At 35.6% G+C, this 14,747-nt stretch overlaps 1 protein-coding gene across 1 annotated transcript in view; it reads left to right on the top strand.

The window, feature by feature from the left end:
• The window catches only part of LOC145686178 (phospholipase A1-like), a 60,982-nt gene extending 50,291 nt beyond the window's left edge, over positions 1 to 10,691 (top strand). Inside the window, exon 8 of the mRNA XM_081759197.1 lies at positions 10,628 to 10,691. Coding sequence (XP_081615323.1) covers positions 10,628 to 10,655 — 28 coding nt within the window. The 3' untranslated portion in view covers positions 10,656 to 10,691. The remainder of the gene's footprint in view (positions 1 to 10,627) is intronic.
• The last annotated feature ends 4,056 nt before the right edge of the window (positions 10,692 to 14,747 follow it).

Genomic DNA, 14,747 nt, shown 5'->3' with positions numbered 1-14,747 from the left:
CGTAACAAGACTAGAAGAACAAAAAATGCAGAATATATGACAAGAAAATAATTCTAGAAAAAGAGCAATATCAATGACTCATAACATGAACAATTTAACAAGAAAACCTCACAACTAAAGGGTCCAAATGGATGAATCGTTTTGCGGGATGAGACATGGTGCACATGATAGAGGATGTGAAAATATGTGTATGTGCAAAGTTATAGCGGCTGAGCGCCATAAGAAACGGAGAGGGAGGGAGTCAAAGTTGGTGGGAGAAGAGCTAAGCTATATTATAGAAATCCATCAAATAAGCTGTTAAATCGTAAAAATAATTAAAGATATACAATGCAAACGGTGGTAATTTCACATATTGTCAAAAGAAGAATTGGCGGAGTGGATTATGAACTGCCGCCGCCATCTTGGAATCCGCCATTTTGAAATATGTGATATCTTTTGTAATAGAAAGGTTGTCATGTGTATAATAAATAAGGGCCGGAATGTTCTCAAAAAATCAGTTATGAACATTAATGATCATTATCTGTACTTATTTGGAAGATTTAAGATCATCTTTATAGATATTTACGAAAATCTAGGAGACTGATACTCATATGTTGAAAGTTTGGATTATCATAGAAACATAAGTACGTTAAACATACCTACAAGCCAATAAAATTTAAAATGAAATTTGATACCCACGTACATTAGAAGTGGAAGAAGGTAGAAACGCACTGGCAAACCAATCGGAAAACGACCATTAGGAAGAGCTAGGCGAAGGTGGGAGGACAATATTAAGATGGATCTCGCAGAGATAGGAATACAAAGTAAAAACTGGATCCAATTGGCTAAGGATAGAAGTCAGTGGAGAGCTTTTGTGAACGCGGCATTGAACCTCCGGGTTCCATAGGCCATAGAGTTAGTTAGTTAATGTACCTACTCTAAAAGTAAGTGGTATTCTAGAGGCTAAATCTACAGAAATAGACAAGATTTAGAGTCGACCTTTCTCTATCTTTAGATCTACACACTATTCTGACGACTTTTAGCACTTTAGCAGTCATATCGAGCGGACGCGTTAAATTTTCGTTGCACTAATACTAATAATTATAAAGTTCCATTCACAGAGCTCGAGTTTGACTCTACCGTATGTAACTCCTCTAAAATTGCACCAGAAATTGATCGCGTATGTTTTGTATATTGCACAATGCCTCTCGCGATACACGTCTCTTGTAATTGTAGCTGTTCAAGTATATCTGGACTTACGAGACTTTTTCACCTCAATGATATGTAACTCTAATACTCACAATTTTAAATTTTAAAAAAAATCTGTAATGACTGGCCCAGTCGTTTTTTCAGAAAAAATGTTCCGAGGGGGCACTCTTAATACTCTGGGGGGCACTGTTGGTAATATTCTATTTATTATTATATTATAGACTTATTAATTTGGCGTCCTCCGGGGGACACTCTCAGAGCTCCGGAGGGCAATGTCCCCCCAAAAAAACATGTCTGGAAGAAACATCGACTGACACAAGCTACATACCTATTACTCTTACAAGTTACGTTTATAAGCCTTTGAGCCCATGGTGAACAAACGACTAGTGTCATAATTGAAGGCAAATTCCTCCTTGAGCAAATTTTAGTGTGGCTTTCGCTCATTTCAATACATTATTGAAAATTTAGCACGACTCGAAAGCCAGATTAAAGACACCTTCTTCCGGCGTCAGCACCTTGTTGCTATATTTTTCGGTCTGGAGAAGGTTTATGACACAACTTGGGCTACTGAACTTTAAAACGTCAGTATGAGTAGTATCTTCATGATTATAGGGTTGAATTTTCAACTAATTTTCTTTTATGAACATTATTTTAAGGTGCGTATTGGTTCTTCTACAGAGCGATTCCTGTAGGTATATAATGCTCATAAGGCAGTGTTCAAAGTGTAATAGTGCTGTTGTCGTGAATAGTGTGCTATCTCATATATAGGCTTTTGTGTCTGGTCTGCTGTACATTGATGAACTAGTTATTTACAGCTGCTCCAGATACCTTCGCGGTGTTACATGACAGCTTTAACTTACATTAGTTCGTTTTGATGCTGCTCGTACGATACTGGCTTTCGGTTTTCTGACCAGAAACTTAGTCCGCATTTCTACTTGCAACTAACTTCCTTGTTAATCTGGACTTGTATCTTGGTGGCACACGTCATTGTTTACGCAGTCCGACCTTTAGGTTTGACACTTGATTGTCGCTTAAGGTGGACACCACATATTCGAAATCTTAAATACACTTGCTATTTGCTTCGTATACTTTCTTCCCGTACCTTGGTTGGTGATCGTATTGATCGATTGCAATTATATCGTACTCTAATTCGTTCCAAGTTAAGCTACGGTTATATAACCCATTAGTCTGCTCTTTACCCTGAAAAATTTTGCACTATTCACCATGTAGCCTGTCGGCTAGCTATTGGAGGATTACGTATTAATCCGGCTGTTATCTTTTATGCAGAAGCAAAGGAGCTATCATTAGCTAATGGGCGTGAGAGGCTTCTCAGTCTATTGTGAAATACAGCCCATGTGTATTATGTTTCTGACCATTCCTGCAGTTTTACTTTGAAGTGTGGACGAAGTTATGACCAGCATACAGCAGATAGTCGGACTCTATGCTCATGGCACTTTCGTACGTATGAGAGTCTCACTCCGGATGAATTTGTGTGGCTGTCTCTCTGTCCGATACATGCTAGTGTTTGTGTTATTTCAGCATGGCTTTTCCTCCAGCAACCCTCAACTTTTGATTATCATAACATACCAAACATCACACAAATACCCAGAAATACCAGCTAGAGTTCAAAGCGTTTCTAGAATAATACTCCAATTTTAATACCGTATGTACTCTAATCTGAGACACACCGCCATTTCTAAACTTCAAAAGTTGTGCCAGTTTCTTTGTGCAAGCTATTTTGTATTTGTATAATTATTACTATATTTGCTATACTTCAAACAAAATCAACGAGACTTAGGCCTAATAAATAACTGCCCATTATTTTATTTAACAAAACATATTGCATTTAAATTATTTTGTTTGAAATGTATGAAAACTATGTAATTGTGTTCTTATATTTGATATTGAGAAATTTCCAGCTGTACTATGATCATCAGACTTTTAAGAAGGAAGTAAAGAATAGCAAGCGAAACGAAAATGGCACCAACTGTGTGTAAATCAGCAATTCACAACTTTTAATGTTAGTTGACTACTAGTATCCAACTGACAGATTGTTAGTCTTGCAGATAATCGCTTGCTGCTAACTTAGAGATCAGAAAACTTTTTAAAGTTCAGCAAGTCTAGTGCAAGTGAAGCGCAAACTAATGCTATGTAGGATGTGATATACTCTGCAATGAAGCAGAAAGGGAACTGGTGGGTCACATACCTAGAACAGATAGAAGATGGATGAGAAATAAAATACATTGGATTTTCTAGAGATAAGAAGCGATGTACACTTATGTCCAAACTGATTGTCGCATATCTATAATTGTCTTCTTGTAAGAATATAATTTGATAATGATTTTGCAGGGCACTTTTAATACTGATACTATGTGTATAATCGGGAAATTTATATTTGTGGTAAATTTCATAGGAAAAGAATTAAAAATACAAAAATCAGAATGAGAAAAACAAAATGTTGCTAAATCGACAAGAAAGTTTTATTTTCGTTTTGTTGTTCTTATTTAATGCTCTTTTGACATGAAATTTGCCACATACATGTGTTTGCCTATTATACAGATACTATCATTATAAGATTACGGGGCCAATTCCTTATCAAATTATATTCCTACAAGAACATATTTATAGACATGCGACAATAATTTTGGACATGAATGTACATAGAAGACAATCGAATACAAAATATATAACTTTAAGCAGTCGTATAGCAGAAACTGTACAAATGAAACATGTAGAACGAAATGATGGAGACCTTCGTTCAGCAGATGATTGATATATTTTGAATACATATAAAAGTTACATTTTATATTTATGCTGAACGTTACAATTTCTCTACAGCGGTGGGAAAATGGTCTATGGCAACTCTGACAAACTGTAAAAGCACAGATGGTGGATGGTTTAAATTAATTATTTTTACGTCCTAATAGTTTTTAGTCTCACATACATCAATTGTGTTTACGTTTCTTTATTATAAACATTAATATGCAAAATTTTTTATACTGTTAGTTTCAATTTTTTGATAATATTTGATACTGTACTGATTGGTATATTATTTCAATTACTAGAAGGTAGTTGAAAAGTTTTACGTAGCTAGATGATTATAGAAACCTTAGAGTATCGTGATTTGAGCATATTTTTTAGTTACAGGAGAAGGGTGAAACAGAATCATGATGAAAATTTGTAGAAGGAGAATGTGTAAGGAAATAAGAGATGAGTGAATTTAGAGATACAATTAAAAGCATATTTAGTCATTAAACTAAAATATTTGATAAGGATTTTTAAAATTTTCTATAATTTTATTTCACACGTTCAGTTAAAAATGCGCACGTTATTCACAAGCAATGTACTTAGACAAGAATTTGAAGACATTTAGTGATACTTTGATACATTTTTAAAGATATGCCTGAACATTATTTTCAAATTCACGATATATAATTGTTTTGACTATATAGCTGAAAATCTTTCATATTGATATGTATTTTCGCTGTGTGTCTTGTTTTCCAACGCCCTAATACGTGGTATAAGCTATTCAGCATTTCATGAACTTATCTCGTTCATACATTACTAAATTACATACATCAGTTGCAACCCATCCTAACTCAACAGAGCAAGTTACATCTTCTTGTAGACGGTATGTAGGCCAGTTAAAGGGTAAACTTTACCCAACGCTATCTTAAAACAAGCCATTTCTCATTTGCTTAGAATTAAGTCCAGCTTTTCCTATTTCAGGAAACTTCCCAATGGACTACGTTTCTCGGTTACAAATCATAGTAATAGCTCAGATTCCACTTTAAACAACAGCACCTGATTCATGTAGTCTTGATCTTAAGTTTTAATCATACAAAGATCCAGTGCAACAGTAACTGAACAATTTCCTGAAAATAGTTGAGTTCAGTATTTCAATCCAATAGCATAGCAATGGGTAGGAATATTTTCTAGTTTATTTAACATATTCTAATCTTCTTAATTCAAGAGCACGAAGAAAATTGTTCAACATAATTAATATTTAATCACACTTTTTAACTAAAATCGTATCAGACTGCCTCTAAATATCATATTCAAAACCGTTATGAATGTTAATTGCATAATCTTCTAGGTGTCAAAATTAGATAACCATACTTATTATTATTATTATTATATACACAAGATATCCCGGTCTCTCATTCACACTAAATCCCATAGTTTACCGTCATTCTAATAGTTGTCGCCAATTGTGCTGCTGCTTGCCTTCTACGTTCTACCTGACGCTATAACACAATTTAATCAAACCATAGTGTTTCAAGTGGTATCCCTTATTATAAATTGAATGTTTCATTTTGTATATAAAGCTAATCCTAATAAAAAACAAACGCACTATTAATGTAACAACCTACACTGTTTAGATGATGCCAAACTTGTCGTAATGTGCATTCCTGTTACTACATATATCTCCTTTACTAATCTACTATTTTTATATACATAGTCGCTATTGTACTTTCAGTAGAAAATAATTGTGTGTTTTCAGTGTTTAAAGAAATATCCTTCAGTCAAGCAATCAACTTCAATAATATAAGACAACTTATTATTTTCGATCCATTTCCTTCCACCTAATGTATTATGTATAGATATATAATAATCTAAATCCATATTCAGGATTTCATTCGTTAATTGTGTCATGTTACGCTTGCAACATTATTTACCTCCAATACGTTTCTCTCCTTATAAAATGTTTGGTGCCAAAACTTCGTAAACAGTAAATAGTACTGTCCATAAACTAAGTTACTTCTGAAACTAAATGGTTTCATTCATTCAGAGTGCATTTCTAGTACAAAATATTTTGTCCAGAGTTCTGCTGTTCCTCTTACATTCTCGTTCCACCAAATTATAAATGCGCACTTCATTCATTCCTCTTCTTAATCCAAAATATATAATCATGGGACAATAAACTTACAAACATAAACACACACGAAGGTTTCGGCTAATGAAATATATTTGTTTTGATTTAATTATAATAACTATTAATAAGGAATATATTTTAATCAGAATATCCCAACTACTGTAGCTCATATGTACACGTAACATATATTTACTAACGGATGAACAAAAATATAAAGATCTGTATCTTCCGCTGAAGTTTGAAGGTCAAACATACACACACACACAAAGAAGCAGAAATAAGACCCTTGCTACCTGTTAGAGAAAACACAATCAGCTGTCCCTGCTATTATATATAATCGTTTTCTTAATATATATTGCTAAGCGACTATGGAGGTACAATGAAATGATTCCATAAAAATTACAATATGCAGAAATTTCAAAGATGTGCGTTTCCTCTCTGACAATATAAAACAAAGAAGACATTAACGTAAAACCCTCGGCGACCTTATTCAATTATACTAAAGAAAGTAAAAGTGAACCCTCTTAGTTTTCATTCTGTCTTTCCGCTATCTTATCTCTTAAATAATTCAAGATTTTCTTCTCTTCCGTCCAAGTAAAGAGTATAACTGTGCTGTATCACATCCAAGCAATACAATTAAATATTAAATTAATTACACTAATTAATATTTCTTACATATAAATCAATTGCTTATATGAATATCAGAGCACGAAACGGTTAAACCGATGAGGTTTGGCCTTGGACATTAATGGTCTTCAAAGAAGAAAGAATGCTTCCAGGTGTCCTGGAAGGGTAAGTATGAAGGGTAAGTGTCCTTCTGCCGTGATGCATACGAGTAATGAAAGTTAAGTACTTTCGAGGTTACATATGTTCAAAGGGCAATATAGTAAGTACACATAGTAATACTACTTACAGGTAATGAATATAAGTACAAACACTTTCACTTTCAATGTTACATACGCGAAAGAGGCACCAATGGAATAATTAGACTAAAGTCCAGTAAAATGTCATCATAAGCATGTGTAATTACATGTCAGTAATTGTTCCTAAAGTACCGGTAGAAAAACAGTAACAATAAAGTTTAATTAGTAATGGGTCGTTGTACTTCAATTAAAAGATTCATTACTTCAACGAGTGTACTCGAGTAATTAGAGTTTACGTACTTAGAGTAATTAAAATATTTGTTACTTCAACTAGGGTACTGAGAGTATATGTACTGAGTGTAATTAGAGTGTATGTTCGTATAGTACCCAGAGTAATTAAAGTGTAAGTAATTAGAGTACTTATTGTATGTACTTAGACTATCTAGAGTGTAAGTACCTTCAAGGTCAAAAATGGACTATGAATGCAGATACTTCTACTTATCTTTCATGCAACTCAATAACATTAAGATGTTTAAACATGTGATGATTTTTTAAAAAATGACATGTCTTGGACGTAGATATATTTACGGAACGAATGTTTTAACTTGTTGACTATCTAAATTTCAAGAAGGTAACACAGAATACCAACAGTCGCTTACTACTTACATTTCCCTTCTTAATCTAGAAATATACACCTACGGCTATCTCGAAGTAAATATATTAGATTTACAATCAGTGGAAACTGAATATAATTAATCTAAAATATTCGGTCGTGAGCAAAATATGATGCTGCAAGATTATTTTCTACAGAGTTAGAATACAACTGGAGAGCATAATTAAACAATCGAAATTAAAATTAGTACATTTATACATTTTTTGATCTCTCTTCGTAATGGGAAACGAATACTCGACAGGTACTTTTTTGCTATCAGTCGTACTTACTCCTAAAAAGCTCTCTGACGACTATAAATATACCACATTGACTTGATCCCTAGTCTTCCGTTGCAAGCGCTGCTATCGGCTGAAGGAATTCCACTCGCTTTCTCTCGCTTAGCCACAGCTGAATCCTTATTGGCTCAACGCGTGGGTGTGTGAGGGTGTGAGCTTTAGTTCGCATTTTTGCCACGGCTCAAGACATTTTGGCAGCACAATAGCACATTAAGTCAGAGGTCCATTTTGTATTTTGAGTCCATAATACAGGGTGTACGGAAAGAAACATTCTTAGGAAAATGAATTCACGCATGATAACATGAAAAATGTAATGGACCAACGTGGGTACACAAATGTGCTTTTTCAGAATTAGGGTGAGACGAAAATTTGTCGCAATGACATTAAGAGTGTCACAGACCGAGAATGGAATATCGCCTAAGAAAATGTTATATTATTACCTAAATTCTAATAATATGCCACTGGATATGGAATGTGGGCTAATTTTGAATTCCTGATCTATCAAGTTTCGTTTCTAGAAGACCTCATGAATCTCTTTTCATGAACTTTCTAACCCTGTCACCGCGTCTGTTCAACATGAGCTGATACATTAAGTACTTTAACGGAATCTAGACTCTAAATAATCACTATATTTCTTTACCCGACCTTCATCTGACATTTCGTTTTCGAGTTATGAACCATTATTTTATAGTTCTGATATATTTTCGGCGGGTGATAGCTCCAAAGCGATCCATTTGTTCATCTATTTTGGTCTTGAGCCTGTCTCATGCTTTCGTTTGAAAATAATATCTCATTCTACTCAGAAACTCACCATTTCTAGAACATTGTTTATTATAAACCTCAACTGTACTTCCCCTAATTATCCAACTGAAACTTTTTATGGTACGTAATGTAGGCTAAGGACAAGAATTCAAGACAGTAACACGTTTGTTCGAATGGGGCCAATAGGAGGTAAATAATAAAGACAAAAATAGGAATTTTCTCAAAATTTTCCGCTAAAATTGGATTTTTGTAGCTGGCAACACTGCTAACAGACAGACATAAACCACCTTAAAATAAACATTGGTACACTGTTAATGTGTCCTACAAGTATCATGGCGATATTTAAGAAACACAGCTTCTAATTACAAAAAATATATTACGGTAAACTGAAAATTAAGGAAAAACTAGAAAAATCAAGTGTTAGAACCTAAATACGGTTTTTTTGTGCGCTCCCTAATTACCCTATTGTAACGATCTGTACTCTCTTATGTTAAGTAAGGACCAATGTTTGACTGGCGTAAGTTGACTTGCGCTCGGACGTATAGGTACGGATTTATAAACAAACATTTCGACTTTTTTGCCAAAATTTAGGGAAGTTAATTTCCCTAGTTGGCAACACTGCGCGCAGGCCGGTCCAATGGATGACAACAGTTAGGTATCGGCTATTCCATGTAAATATGAGCCTAAGGACATGAAATAAGGACATGAAATGAATTTTGTTTAATATTTATTTAAAAAGGACCAGAAAGGTTCAAAATTCACTATGCAGATCGATTTCTTGTTAAAAAGTTTTTGTTTTGTCTTTTTGAGCGATTGAAGTTTCATGTTGCACGAAGGAAGTCGAAAGGAGATTTACCAGCAATTTTAGACACCCCTGATTATCATGCGATAAGCATTTGTTTCAGTTGCACTGCATTGCAGACAAGCACGTTCATTTTGAGAACTGAAGCTCATGAGTTTTAAAGCTATGACTATATTAAGTAGTCTACTATTTGATTACTTTTGGTATCAATGTATTTATGTAACGCCCGTCACAATTTAGATGTTTTTTCTATGCAACTTGTACTAAAAGTCAAAAGTAGTGTATCTTTTGCAAAAGTTAAATTGAGCACATGGGCAATAGAACAGGGAAGTGAATATTATTATATTTCTAATTTAATAGGTAAAAACTGCGTAACGGGTGTTACATGTGAATTCTTAGCTTGGTTTGACAGTGATATCTTCTGTACTTAGGCTAGCTCTAATGCTCTAAATAGGGAATTTGAAGTTAGTAAAGTTATAGAGGGTCCTCTTCTGAAGACATGAATTAAGGGACATTGTAGGGTGAGCAGGGTGCGAATTAAGGGACATTGTACCGAAGGTGATGAACTGCACTCCAGAGAAAACAACATCTAGGAGATATCGTGGGATGGAGACTCCCTCTCATCCCCCGTTAAGTCACACATTCAGGGTAGAGATTAAATAGTATAAAAGTGCAGTATTGCAATTGAGTACTCATAAAATAATGGAAGTTTACTTCATCAGAAGGCCAATACGCTGTTATTGAAAGTCCTCGCTTAGCAAATCATTAGTGGCTGCAGTGAGACATATTTTCAAAAGTGATATTATTTGTCTGGTGCAAATATGCGTGCAATTTAATACCAGTACAGCTAATTGACTAAACAGGATCAGCCCTTATTCATTCAGATGGTAGGCATCCTATCTATTACAATTGCAAAACTGGCCACATTTCGGTATGAATGCATCTAACAGCACATAATTTAATTGACATGCCATATGTGGCAGAGTAGTTCACATGTGGCTCAGTTCCAGACGAAATGACATATTCTCCATTTTTCAGGAAGGCATAGTAAAATTAGAAACTCTCCATTTCAATTAGAGCATTTATTTTGTTGTCCATTTCAATCGATTAAAGAAGAGCATGCTTCCTCATTGAATATACAATAATCAGAGAATATATGTGGTTCAAATGATACTTCTGACATTTCAGAAACAGAAGAAAATGGCACAACAGCTAACATTTCAAGCAGTACTTCTGTAAACAGCTACCACCAAGAAACCAGAAAAAAACCTACATGACGTGTACACAAACTCCGAAGATAAAATACACTCTACGAATGAAGTCGTGATCAACCCTTTGCGGAAAGATTATGTTTTTGTTGGAATGTTTGTCCTGATGGCAATGAAAGATGAAAGAAGTAACAGACTGTCGTCAAGTTGGAATCTGTGAAGGACTTGTGAAAGAACATAGTGATATTAGACTTATGTTCTTAAAATCTTGTGGCCAAAGGAATTCGAAATACGCGGAAGTTTTTAAAGTACAATTCATATTCATTACGAGATTGCTAAACTTCTAACACCGATTATGAAAATTAAAGAACAATGTAAAGTTATGTATCAGTTTATTTCCAGAGTTAATGTTACTGAAGCATAAGACGAATTGAATTTTGTTGCAGTGTATGAACAGATATACAAGTTTAATACTGAATCTTTCTACAGTTTTCTTATATATATGTTTATTATTTTGTGTTTTGTCCTACATTGTACTACATATGTAACTGTTTATCTATTAACATTGTAACATTTTGTTCTGTACATAATATGCTTATTAAAAATTAAGTTCGTTTAAATTCATTCACACTGTGTAACACCCGTTACAGCATTGAACAATTTTAAAAACACAAGCCATTATGCTTATGAAATTTCTGTTTGCAATATTCGCAGCATCATACTTTCAGAAAAGTGCACACATAATTGAAAACAAATTTTGGGCAGGACATTTGCAGAGTTTGGCTTAACTTTACATGCATCTAAAAGTGCATGTCCAGTTGCTGTAACGCCCGTTAACGCCACATTTTTCACTGTCACTGAATTGTGGTATCACGTATATGTAACAAATTTTGTGTTTACTAAAATATACAGACAAACGGTGATGTTTCAATGCAATTTTATATATCTTGACCCAGTAAGTACATTACTATAATAATTTCTATTCGTCCAAATGTAACACCCGTTACGATGGAATGGCCGGTATCCATCCAAGGTATGTACCTGACAAGTCTTAAGAAGATTTCTCTACAACGAAGAAAGGTACAGGGAAAAAAGAAAATTCGAAAATTCTCGAATTTCTGTCTTTGTGCTGAAATTTGAGAAGGAAATTCGACACCCAGAAGAAAAAGAAACCAATATGATAAACTATGGTCCAACCATATTTGGAAAAAAATAAATTATCCTGATATTTTAGTTAGTGTCCACACAGGAGCGGATTTAAAGAGTGACACGCCCGTGTGTGCCACTCTGGTCACCTGGGTCCGAAAGGGTTAAATGGAAAGCAACCCTCAAACCTAACAAAGTTGGTCACCAGTACACAGAATTTCATTAAGGAGGGTTCAAACAGCCAGATTCAAATGGATAATATTTTAACTAATATAGTATTTAAACGTGCATTATTATGCATAGGCAGCGAAACCTATGTTGATGAGGCGCGTCATTTGGTGGAGAGCAGTTTGAGTAATACACGTACTTTTATCAATTGCATACTAATAAAAATAAAAAGTTCTTGCGTTCGTGAGAACGAAAAGACAATAGCTATAACTATGTTAAATTACTATAGACTGCCAATTGCTCCTCCCAAGAGAAGTTATAAAGCTCACTTTATCGCAGTAGTTTTGCACAAACTAGATATCGGGATAGATGCTTAAGTATTAGGCCTATTATTATATTTAAAGCACTCTCAAAAAACACGACATACAACTGTTGGTTTCAAACAACTAAAATGAGATACAAACATTAAAGTTTGTTTTTGAAGGGTTAACTGTTAATTTTACCATTCTTCACTTTTTTAAAATAATAAATGCTGGTATTGGTTTCAAGCCTGAGTTAATACTTTCTTCGAAATAATTTTTAAAATTAAGCATAGATTTTCGAGCAATCTCGTCTCGACTCGTCTAGATTTCTACAAAACGTGTCTTGACTTGTGCGCGTCTTCTCTAGCAATTAATACAAAATTAACCTTCCGACAAAACTAAATCTTAAAGGTTAGTACACTGATCCCCAGTTGAGTTAGAGACTCTTACCTAATACCGTATAGCACAACCTTTCGCTCTGATAACGGCATCTACCCGCCGCGGCATGAGCACCGCGAGGTGCCTGAAGTGCTATTGTGGTAACTCAATCCATATCTGCTGCAAAGTCTTCCAAAACCTTTAACGTTGGTCAGAAGAGAGTCCACAGCCACAAGGCGTCATTCCGTGGCGTCCCACATGCGTTCGATGGGATTGAGGTCTGGCGACCATGGCCAGAGAAGTGTTGCCAGATCAGAGGAGTGCTCATGAAACCAGTCTACTGCCATCCTAGAGAGGTGGGCCTAGACATTGTCCTGCTGAAAGATGAGGTCACCATCAGGATGTTGTAGCCGAGGAAATGACATTACATGATCATCCAGTAGATCATGGTAGCATTCACCTGTAAGAGACCGTGTCAAACGTGTTAGGAGACCCATTTCAGTCCACGAAACATCTTCCAGGTGAGAACACCATCCTACTGGCCAGCACAGGTCCCTAGCACGATGGATCCATTGTCTCTTCCGTTTGGCAACGCACCCCTACACTTCAATCGGTATGCACCAATGTGAAACGTGACTTATCTGTCCAGACAACATTTTTTCGCGTTTCCACAGTCCAGTGACGGTGTTCCTTTGACCATCCTACATGTTGTTTCCTGTGTTGTGCGGTTAGAAGGGGTACTTGCTTAAGCCGATGGCCTCTGTACCCATGGCGAGTAGTTGGTTGTGGATTGTGTAGCTGCTAACAAGGCGTTGTTATCCTGCATTGAACCTCTCCGCGATTTGACGCACTGTGGCCCGTCTATCGGCTGTTACGATGCGGGTCAGTCGGCGACTATCCTTGTCGTCGACCGTCCCTGACCGCGGAAGTTTTCCCGTACGGGTGCGGTTTTATCGGAAGTCTGGTACTCACGATACACACCGTTGCCTTTGAAAATGTGAGTGCCACAGTCACTTCCGAAATCGAGCCATTAAATCCTGTGGCCCTTGCAATTTGATCACGGTCAAATGTACTCAGGTCCTTCGTCTTGCCCATCATACACTGCACTGACACGGATACCGAGAGAGTAAGCGCACAGAAGCAGTACTCGCGCGATGCGTTTCATTCACATGCACTGATTGAGCCTCTGCAGGGCGGTTTCTGCAACTGTCCTGCTGTCTCTAATTCAACTGGTGATCAGTGTATATATGTTAGTTCATTTAAATAACCCATACATATAAATCAAGATTATGCGGACTTTTATTAATTTTCATTTGAATCAAAATACAAAGTGAAATTGGTTGATAATGAAAAATGTCTTATGTAAAGCTAGAAAAGAATAATACAGTATACAACTCTGTAATTTTTGACGCTACCATTCCTACTTTGCTGCTACTTCTATTTATAATCAGTATGTAAGACGTTCAACGTTGTATTATATTCAGAACGTGCAAAACTGAAAATTTTAATTCTCCAAAGATAAAGTAGCTTCTTTTTTTCAATTTACTATTCTACTTTCTTGCTGTAAGTATATTCTCCGACCAAATCCAAATTGAATTACTAAAATGGAAGAGAAGAGAAAAGAAAAATAAATATATCCCTTGTGAACAAGATGGCAGTGTTGCTGCGTACAAACAGGGATATTAAAAGACACTTTATTCTTAGCTCACGTAGCTATTTACTCTCCCCATAGAGCCAGTGCAGCAAATCCAGTGGTGACGCTATGACATCAGCTATTTCTCTTTCGTTTACGTGTTTGCGTTTCCACAATTGAACAGACTGTTATTCTTTTTAGATCTCATTGTGGTAGAGCTCAGAACTCAAATGGTAATTTTTATAGTGCGAGTTGTCGGGGCAAATATTTGAAGTACAGTTAGATGTTCTTTTGTTATAAATGATCATAAATCAGGAGTGCGGCTCCAACAGAGTATTTTCTTATGGAATGCAATATTTTTTCTGGGATGCAAGCCAGATTACTAACTCACGTTAAAATCAACAAGATCATCTGATGCAACAACCAAACAGCCTTTGGCATCTTTCTCCGATCCATCTTCTGCTCCGGGAAAA

This window comes from Thermobia domestica, chromosome 5, assembly GCF_964235325.1.
Source record: "Thermobia domestica chromosome 5, izTheDome1.hap1.1, whole genome shotgun sequence".
In the NCBI taxonomy this organism is placed as follows: Eukaryota; Metazoa; Arthropoda; class Insecta; order Zygentoma; family Lepismatidae; genus Thermobia; species Thermobia domestica.
The sequence above is the reverse complement of the archived record's forward strand: the minus strand, read 5'-3'. Positions and strand labels throughout refer to the sequence as shown.